Source organism: Simochromis diagramma, unplaced genomic scaffold (assembly GCF_900408965.1).
Source record: "Simochromis diagramma unplaced genomic scaffold, fSimDia1.1 OVJJ01000753.1, whole genome shotgun sequence".
NCBI classification, from domain to species: Eukaryota; Metazoa; Chordata; class Actinopteri; order Cichliformes; family Cichlidae; genus Simochromis; species Simochromis diagramma.
Genome location: NW_024387523.1, coordinates 11173617 through 11183838, shown reverse-complemented (window position 1 = coordinate 11183838; position 10222 = coordinate 11173617). Strand labels below are relative to the sequence as shown.

The window sequence follows — 10222 nt, the reverse complement described above, 5'->3', positions numbered from 1 at the left end:
CTTCCACTTTATTAGCTGGGGGTGGGGGTGGGGGGGTCAAAAGAGGTTATTATTTAACTGAGACATTATTGAAATATAAAATTTATGATAATACACACAAACTTAGATATTTTGATGTAGCATATAATGATACTATTGGTGTTGATAAATGGTCCGGTACATGTATGTTTATATTATTTCTAACCAATTTCAGTACTCATAACACTTTTTTCTACAAGTCTCCCCTGTGTATCTAACATTCAGATTCACAAACCGTCTGCAAAATGTTGTCATAGTATCATTGTCCCACTTATGACCAACTCTAGCTTCACAGAAAGACAATACAATAAAACACAGTGCAATACTTGCAGATAAATTTGGTTAAAAACATAAATTATCGCCTCTAATCTCTTGTTCTACATGATTGTCAGGTTTGCATCTGCACAACTCTGGATTGATGTGGGTTTAACTACACAGTCATCTTTAACACAGGGCATTATAATTAGCTTAAGTAGCTGGAAATGCTGCCATCGTTTTCCTGTCAGACATAAAAGTGCAAAGCCAAAATGATCTGTTAAAACACTTCTATCACCTGAGCTAATTTTTGGAAAAGAAATTCATTCATTTTTTAGGTCCCCCAATCTGTCTTTCTCTCATTTTCACACAATAAAAAATCCTTTAGTGTGATAATATATCTTCTGTCCCAGTAGGTCTGTTATATCTTTATTCTGGTCAGAAAATATATACAGTATATTTTAATATTTCAGTGAGTGGTTAATGTGATCATTGTTCAGCAGCGGAAACAAAAGCAAAATTCAGGTTTGAAGCCGGTATGATTAACTAAAAATAGAAAATCATAAATCTGTCCCTGCACCCTGACCTGGAGTTTTTACAAGTTGTTTTTTGTTTGATTTGCAGTTTTGTTCTTACAGGAATCCGACGTGTAAGCATGAAACTATCACTTAGTGACTGGTGACTCAGTGTAAGATTTCACTGCAACACCAAAGTGGCTTCTGCTCTTGGGTCATGATATCTGGCTTGCTGACAGCTCACTTTCTTGCAGCTATGTCATTCAATCTGCCTGCATGTAACTTCAGTTCCCTGTCATATGCCGCTAAGCAAACATGACAGTAATTCATCTGCCTGGCAGACAACCGGCATAACTCCATGGAGTGCAGAAAGGGGCTGCAGATTGAGAATCCTCATGACATTATAGCTCACAGATAATATAAGGAAAAGAAGGTTTAAATGTCTCTGTAAAGTCACACAAGACTGATTTGAAAAAATATCACAAGAGGCTCAATCTGATCTCTGAAGGAAAGGAAATCTTTGCACCCTATTTCTGTAACAGTGTTCCCCAGCCTTCTCTGGCGTGTGATCTCTTAAAATAAAGCGTTGTCTACTTGTGAAACACCTCATCTAAGGCTACAGTATGATATAAAAGCTGTGAAAACACACATTGTTTCTAAACTAGAAGCATAGAGGTGGAAGAATAGTGTTTCTTTTTTTGAATTAAATATACATTTTTAAAAATATACTGTTAAAGTTCTTCATAGTCTCAAGGCTTTAATGTGCAGGGACTAAAGTGGGATTTAACAGCAAGGGGAAGCCTAAGTATGATCTGCTGTAGCCATGCAACAGCAAACAATGACTCACCTTAAAATAAATACCCAACCTGATTACTACTGTGAGCTGCAGAGGACATTTTTGCTTTGTGAACAGCGATCAGAACTTCTGTAACCCTGAGCTTTTCTCCTCTGCTTGTGTTTAATGTAAATAATAAAAAGGAAAGGAAACAAACTGTCAACTTTATTTACATTTCAAACCATCTGACATAATGTCTTCCCACAGCAGCAGCAGCTTGTTTTATTAAGTAATGTCTAATAATCAATTTTTTAAATTTCTTACAACAGCTAGTCTTTATGTACTGATCACGTAATTCCTCTAGAGACAGTACTTATTATTGTAAGACTCATTCACACTCTGAGTACACACAGGGGAGTCACAAAAAGTGATTAACTAATAAACTGCTTGTAATTTTATGAGCCTCACAGTTAACTCTCCACCTGCTAATGCACTGAGGTCCAGGCCTCAACTTTCAGAGTCACCGATCGCTATCAACAAAACATTTCTCCGTAATGTATTCTGTGCTTTTAAATTTGCATGTATTTTTGAAACTAGTACATGCTCATGCTAGAAGGTTTTGGTCCGTTTGTGTTGTTTTTAAAGTGATATACTTAATCACAAAGAGAGAAGTTTTTTTAAAAATAGGCTGGCAGATGTTTATGTGCTAAAAATGAGTGACTGTAGCCCGTTGCTAGGTGATTGCCAGGCATGTAGTTTAGCTTTTGTGGATGTAAGTGATGTACTGTCATGAAATAAAAAAGAAAAAAGAATGGTTTCATAAGGTGCTACAGGTGCACAAATGCTACAAAACAGGTAGCCTGCATCTTTTATGCATCATTTTATACAGAATTAAACTTTGGGAATAGAAATTAGATGTTACTGATGCAAAATAAAAAATTATATGACACTTTTATAAGCTCTTAGAGATGCATAACTGCTAATAATAGGTCATTTTGGCCAGTTGCTATGTGGTTGTCAGGCAACATAATGACATCATTACACATAATTCAGCCTTTTTGGATAGAAATTAGATGTTACTGATGCAAAATAAAAATTATATGACACTTTTATAAGGTGTTATAGGTGCATAAATGCCAGTAATGGGTCATTTTAGCCATCATGTTGCCAAGCTAAGTGGTTGCTTGGCAACATGATGACATCATGATATAAATGTGGACCTCCACGTTTGGTTGCTCAACTCTTAAAGGTATGGCAAATACTTCTTGATGATTTGACACACACAGTGCAATGAGTTAACTGTCAAACGGGTGATTAATAGCAACAGTGGTCACGTCCAGTTGTGCACGTTCATGGACACAAACAGAAACACCACCACACCTTGAAAACTGAGCCCAGTTCTTACAGCTGTTTCTCCTGATCAAAGTGGCCCATCAGCACCGTTCTATATTTGACTACATCCTGGGTTACACACATGAGGAAGGGGGAAGAGGAGGAGGAGGGATGAACTTAGACGGCACTAGAAGACGGACAAGGGTTAGCAGCTCGGGGACACTTTGATGAAAGACCAGCCTGGGTGGGAACAATGCCTGAGTCAGGACCCTGTGATGGTTCCCCTTCCTGCGGCTATTGTAAACACTCCCTCCACTGGACCCTGGCTGAGTTGTTAAGCTGGCAGCTGGGTACCAAACAGCGCTGTGTCACATGAGAGGCCCGGCTGGAGTCACAGTGGCCCAGGATACTATTCTTAGCTGTAGGAATGTACACAGTGGCCTCATGGCAATCTCCACAGCGCCTAACTGGAAACCCTTCCCTGAGTCACTACCCATTTTCTCTCTGGGTAATGCTTAAACTGTCTTTCATTTGGAATTAATCCTTTTTTTCTGTCAAGACTGACGACTTTGGATAATATTGGTCCTCCGAGGACAGGAGGTAAGGGCTGAGCTAATCACAGATACTGCTGATGAACTGGAATCATCTTGTTCACACAGATGTTTGTCTCAAACTCCTCAGTTTAACTCCAGTTTTATTATTAAATCTTCAAATGTGAAATTTCTTTTGTATTAGCATAACTCTTAGTTAAGAATCTATATTTTCTGGTTAAAACGTTTCCTCTTGTTTATTGGGCATTTAAAGGAGTGAGTCATTGCATTTTATGACATTTCTTTATTTAGACTGGAAATGTTTCTCAAAATTATAATGCCATGGTATAAACTGTCTGTTAAAAGTGTAATAATTTAAGCTGCATAACATGATTAATTCATCACCATCACCACTGTTGACTAAGTGATTAAGGTGCAGATGGATTATTTTTAAATTCAGATGCAGTTTATCATGAGAGGTTCTGCAGCTCCACCAGCAGCTCTTGTTTGAAGTCTGAGTTAAAACTCCCAGTTGTGAAATGCCACTCACAGCTATTGGCATTTAATAATATACAATAATGATTAGTGGTCTAAATATATCAGACAGGCTGGACCATGTAAGTGGGAGTAAATCGGTAGCTGGCACGGAGATGATTTGAAGACTTAATGTTGCTAATAGCCCAATGAAATTCATGCTCTTTAAACAATAGGATCACCACAAACCCTCCAGCCAGAGAGAGACACACTGGGACTAAGAGAGAAAACATGACATATAGAAAAAATAACAAGAGAGACTGTGAGGCCAGTCCAGAGAGAGATGGGTTGCAGAGACAAACACAGATGGTCCGCTGATACAGTTCTGTTTATGTTAGTGATGATGGGCAGCTTGATTACTGAAATAAGCCCTAATGGCACACGAATCCTGTGAGATCATTTAGACAGGATTTGGAACAGAAATCTGTGTCAGTCATTCACATTAAAGACAGCTGCTACGTGGGAGGTTTAAGAGTTTGAGAGGAGACGAATAAGTGAAAGGCTTTGTTATGAACCACATCACACGGTTTTCGAAGCATGCATGATTAAGTTGTTGCAAATACAAATTTATTAAAATCACACTTGTGAATCTAATTGGTGCACTTTGTGGAGCTCATGAATAAAGAATATTAGAGAGGAGGATGGATGGAGAACGGTTAGTAAATCAGGAAGGAGAGGATTAGGAAGGAGGAAATGAGGGCAGCTATCACGGTCCTGGAGAGTGAGAGGATGACTGAGCAATGGAGAAGAAGTGTACTGGTACTGATTTTCAAGAACAAGGGTTACAGAGGGATGAAGCTGATGAGACGGACTATGAAGATAGAGGAAAGACTTGTTGGAGCTAGGATAAGAAGAGAGGTGAGGATCAGTGAGCAGCAGTATGGCTTCATGCTGAGAAAGAGCTATACAGATGTGAAGCAGAGGTGTAGAGGTCGGAAGGAGTTGCACTGCGTCTTTGTGGAGCTAGAGAAAGCATATGAAAGGAGCAGCAGACATGTATGAGGTCACCGGTGACATGTATGGTAGGAGTGAATGATGGTTTCAAGGTGGGGGTGGGATCAGGGATTGGTTTTGTGTCCCTTCTCGCTTGCAGTGGTGTTGGACAGGTTGACAGATGAGGTCAGTTCATGAGCTATGATGTTTCCAGATGACATTGTGATGTGTAGTGAGAGAATGGAGCAGGTGGAAGAGAGCCTGGAGAGGTGGAGGTATGCACTGGAGAGAAGAGGAATGAAAGTCAGGAGGAGCAAGACAGAATAATGTGTGTGGATGAGAGGGAGACGGATGTAACAGTGAAGCTGTGTAAAAGATCATGAATGTGGATGAGTTTAAAATCCCGGGGTCAGCCATCCAAAGCAACAGACAGTGCTCAAGAGAGGTGAAGAAGAGTGTGAAGGCGGGGTGGAGTGGGTGGAGACGAGTGTCAGGTGTGATTTGTGACAGAAGAGTGAAGGTTTACAAGATGGTAGTGAGACCTGCTGTGATGTTTAGTGTGGAAATGGTGGCACAAACAAAAAGACAGGAGGCTGGGCTGAAGGTGGCAGGGTAAAGATGTCAATATTTTCACTGGGACTGACCAGAAATCAGAGGGACAGCTCAGGTAGAGCAGTTTAGAGACAAAGCTAGAGGTGCAAGGTTGAGATGGTTTGGACATGTGCAGAGGAGGGACATTGGATATATTAGGAATACATGAGGAAAAGAGGAAAAACAAAAATGTTTGATGGATGTAGTGAAGGACATGGTTAGTGTGACAGAGGAGGATGGTACACAGAGAGTAAGATGCAAGCAAATTTTAAAAAAAATGTGGTCGTCACTAATATTTATGTAGATCATCACATCACACATCATCAGCATAGTCGGTCATCCACTTTCTCCCACTGGAAAACAAAAATACGACATCAGTCACAAAATGATTCCTGCTTTGTCATCCCTTGTGCAGAATGGCCACCAGACCACAAGATGTTTTCTCTTTCAAAGATGCTGAACTTCCCTCTCACCTGCTCGCAAAGCTCAACGTCCTCCGGCAGGAGCGCATCCTGACGGACGTCCTGCTCTGCACTGAACACCAGGAGATCCCCTGCCACAGGAACGTCCTGGTGTCCAGCAGCCCGTACTTCCGCGCCATGTTCTGCAGTAACTTTCTGGAGAGCAGCCAGGCCCGCGTGAATCTGAAGGGAATCTCTTCAAATGTGCTCATTGGCATTGTGGACTATGTTTATACGGGCTGCATCACCATCACCATGGACATTGTGCTCCCACTCATGCAGGCAGCTTCCATGCTTCATTACGGAAGCCTCTTTGAAGCCTGCTCTGTGTTCCTCCAGGAGCAGCTGAGCCCGGAAAACTGCCTGAGTATGATCCGACTGTCTGAGATACTTCACTGTGAGAGCTTGAAGGAGAGGGCCAAGGAGATGGCTGTGAGGTCCTTCTCTGACGTGGCCGCTACAGAAGATTTCTGTGAGTTGTCTCTCCCGGAGCTCATGTGTTACCTAGAAGACGACCGACTTTGTGCTGAGGAGGAACAAGTGTTTGAGACCCTGCTGGCGTGGATCCACCATGACCCGTTCTCACGGAGGGGCGCAATCCACGATCTCTTCAAGAAAGTCCGTCTGCGCTACATCCACCCAACTTACCTCTTCCAGTTCATTGCCAATGATCCACTGGTGCAGAGCTCCAGCCTTTGCACTGAGATAATCGAGTCAGTCCGTCGCCTTATGCTTACAGTCAGCGCCAAGTGCAGCCGTGAGCTGAAGCCTCTGTGGACCACACCGAGACGTTATACCTGCAGAGAAACGCTGGTGGTAGTTGGAGGACGCAAAAACAACGAACAGACTTCAAGGGAAGCGTTACTCTATGACGAAAGGACTCAGCGTTGGCAGTGGTTGGCCAAGCTCCCCTTGCGCCTCTACAAAGCTGCGTATGTGTGCATTCACAGTATCCTCTACGTCCTCGGCGGGCTCAGCCTCTGCATGGCATCAGGCGACAGCTCGGTCAGCGCTACAGTTTACACACTCTCCCTCAAAACCAACCAGTGGAGGACTGCCGAGCCCATGCTGGAGCCACGATATGCCCACCAAAGCGTCTCATACCTGCACTTTATTTTTGTGTTAGGAGGCATCGGTGTAGATAAGCGCATCTCTCAGTCAGTAGAGAGGTATAACAGTATGTTTAACCAGTGGGAGGCCATGGCACCCATGCCCACAGCCGTGCTTCATCCAGCTGTTGCAGCCAGTGATCAGAAGATCTATGTTTTTGGAGGGGAGGACGCCATGCAGAACCCAGTCAGGCTGATTCAGGTAAGGAAGGCTTCAGTCAAAGTTAGCATTCAGTGAAGAACAGCCTGCGATGCTCAGGAAATCCAAAAAGGCTGATTGATGGTGTTTGTGCTGTTACACAGGTGTATCACATCGCTCGCAATCTGTGGTCCAAATTAGAGACAAGGACTGTGAAAAATGTTTGTGCTCCCGCCGCCGTCATAGACGACAAGATCTATATCATAGGAGGTAAGGACGCATTTTTACTTTTAAAAAACTGAGAAAAAAATGTTGTTCTCAGCAGCTGTTTTACACTAAAATATGGACTATATATAATATATTGCCTATAATATAGTTTGACTCATATTTCGACCTGCTTGGTCGACTTTGGGATTTGTTGACTATATGTAATTTACTATGACTTACCAACCATCTAATCTCCAGGGTACACCACGCGAATGATTGCCTACGACACCAAAGCCAACAAATTCTTCAAGTGTGAGAACCTGAAGGAGCGACGAATGCATCACAGTGCTACAGTGATCAACGGCAAGATCTACGTCACCGGTGGACGCATCCTGAATGGCCACGACGTCATCGAGGACTCGGACTGCTTCGAGTGCTACGACCCAAAAACAGACGTTTGGACCTCTAAAGGTTCTCTGCCGTACAAGCTGTTCGACCACGGCTCTCTCCCGCTAGTCTGCGTTTCCAACAGACCCAACCCACCATGACCCACCATCTAATCACAGATTGCTCCTTTTTATTGTAATCTCCACCTGCCCTTTGCCATTATTTATTGGCTTCTAACAGAAATGGGAAACCATGTCAGAGTGACACCATTCTTCCACGCAGCTCAGTAAAGCGGCATTTAAGGTCGGGCTGACTTTCATCTGCATCAGAGAAGAAGAGCTCAGCTGGCATGCAGAGGTGTCATTTCTAAGCATCTGGGGAGGAAGTGAACCGAGAACCCCAGAAATGATGAGAGGCAGCTACTCGGACACGTGTGTAATCCAAACAGCTCTTTAAAAGCTGTTTCCGCAGATGGATACACTTGTATAAAGCAAACTAAATGTGTTAATACTGTATTTTCCAAGATATTTGAACACAGCCTGTCACTCTGCAGGGCAGCTGCACTTAACTCTTGACAAAACTGAAACTGGTTAAATAATTTGCACTTTATAGGTCAAAAAATAATACATTCCTTATTGACCCAGATGTGTATCAGAGGGAACTGATTAATGAGAATAAGGGCTACTGCAAAGTTGTACTTGCTCTGATGTTTGGTGAAGTTTTGCAAAGAAGAACTTTTTTTTTTCTCACCTGTGGCAACTTTATTCCAGTCTTGGGGGGTTGATTTTCAGTTAAAACCCAACAAAGCTTGTTCTGTTTTTAAGATGTCTGCTTAAAACATGGCAGAACCAGTATGCAAAGATGTGACGTTTTGGATCAGTCCAAGATCTGTGAGCAAATATTTCAATGGTGGTTTACATTCATATTTCACTGTGCATGCAAATGTCGTTAGATAAAGACAACCTGTGGCCTGCTGTGAGCGGCCATGAGTAAAAAATGTTGCTAGAGATACTTTTTGTGTGTTTACAGGCTACATCAGACTGCAGGGGCAACCTAAAGGTGATCTGGCATAATCACACCAACCGATCTGGAATTCATTTTTTTATTCATTTGGGAAATCATAGTCATACAGAAAGAAATCCTTACCTGTCAAGACTTTGATTGCCATTACATCCCTCTGTGTCCTGCAGCCCTCTTGTCCCTCATGGAGCAAGCATTCAGTGTTTTGCTCCAGCCCTTGGTAGCTCCATTATTGGATAATTTGTGGTATACATCTTAATGTTTGAGACTTTCTCACGAATCAACTGAACAATGCATTGCTGCTACTTGCACATTAAGAGACTTCCTCTTTATTTTTGTATGCGGTATTACTTGTACGATGTGCATAAATGTTGTGTTTATGTACTAAAGAGAGAGTCAAACTTCTTATTTGTTGCATTGATTCTTTCTGCACATGAAAACAGATCAGCTGTGGCAAAATCGCATCTTAGTTCAGCTTATCGGTCTTCATTTTGAGCAGGTTCGTAATTTGCCTGCAGACTAGCTGAGTCACGACCCCCTCGTGCATGAGGGAACACCATTAATGCAGAAACATGTTCTGGTTGTCAGGTGACACATTTTCTCTCCGTACATCATTAAACACCAGTGCAAAACCCATTAAAATATTGGGATGTTCCTGGAATGTAGTGAATGCATTTCTTTATGTGAGTGTCAACCTCTTGACCCTTCAGGGCACATTCTCCTCATGCAGAGCGTCTGGTATGAAGGCTTCATATCCGGTTACCACTGCCCCCCTGAGAGGCTCACTGTTTGCAAGGTATATGGCCTACTTAAAACTAGCCCTCCAGCAAAGCTGACCTTAGGGGAAGAGATTTGGGATCAGATTTCACTCTTACGCTTTAATGCTTGTCCATTAGTGTTAGTGGAAATGCTGAAACTTGCCTACAAGCACTAACCAAATGGGAATTTCATCACTGTCTCTGAGTTAAATGGCTCCTTGTTAGCCTGGTCCCTCTAAATGCCTCTCTGTAACCCTGTGTGAATGCATTCAACAACTCGTGCTTGCAAAATGAGCTTAATGTCTAAACTCAAAATGCTGAATCCACCAACGCAGTGACTTTTCTGATTATGTCACCGGCAGTCACGTGCTCGGCTCAGTCAAACAGAGCAGAATGTAAGAAAGCCCAGTGAAACCTTCCACTGAGCTGCTGCTCGCACAGCCTTCTCAGATTGTTTACAGACTCTGTGTTTGCTCAATACCTTTCCATAGATACCAGTGTGTGAGGGTCACCCTTAAGGGAGGCTGTGGCCTGGGCAGGTTATTTTCAGTATCTGTTACTAACCCATTAAGGGGTAGCATATCATTGCCTATTCTGTGTGTCTCCATAAACACACACAGTGACTGCAGCAAGAAGAATTATATACATTTATATATAT

The 10222-nt window shown here is 42.5% G+C and overlaps 1 protein-coding gene across 2 annotated transcripts; it reads left to right on the top strand.

The window, feature by feature from the left end:
* The first annotated feature begins 2689 nt into the window (after positions 1-2689).
* klhl38a (kelch-like family member 38a) lies at positions 2690-9403 on the top strand. Of its 2 annotated transcripts, XM_040020188.1 has the most exons (4): positions 2690-3495; positions 5899-7255; positions 7357-7462; positions 7658-9403. In XM_040020188.1, exons 2-4 carry the CDS (start codon positions 5900-5902, stop codon positions 7945-7947), a joined length of 1752 nt encoding a protein of 583 aa, XP_039876122.1. In that variant the 5' UTR covers positions 2690-3495; position 5899; the 3' UTR covers positions 7948-9403. The 2 variants fall into 2 exon arrangements, with proteins under 2 accessions (XP_039876122.1, XP_039876123.1); XM_040020189.1 differs by lacking the exon at positions 2690-3495 and having other exon boundaries at positions 5635-7255.
* Positions 9404-10222: the final 819 nt, after the last annotated feature.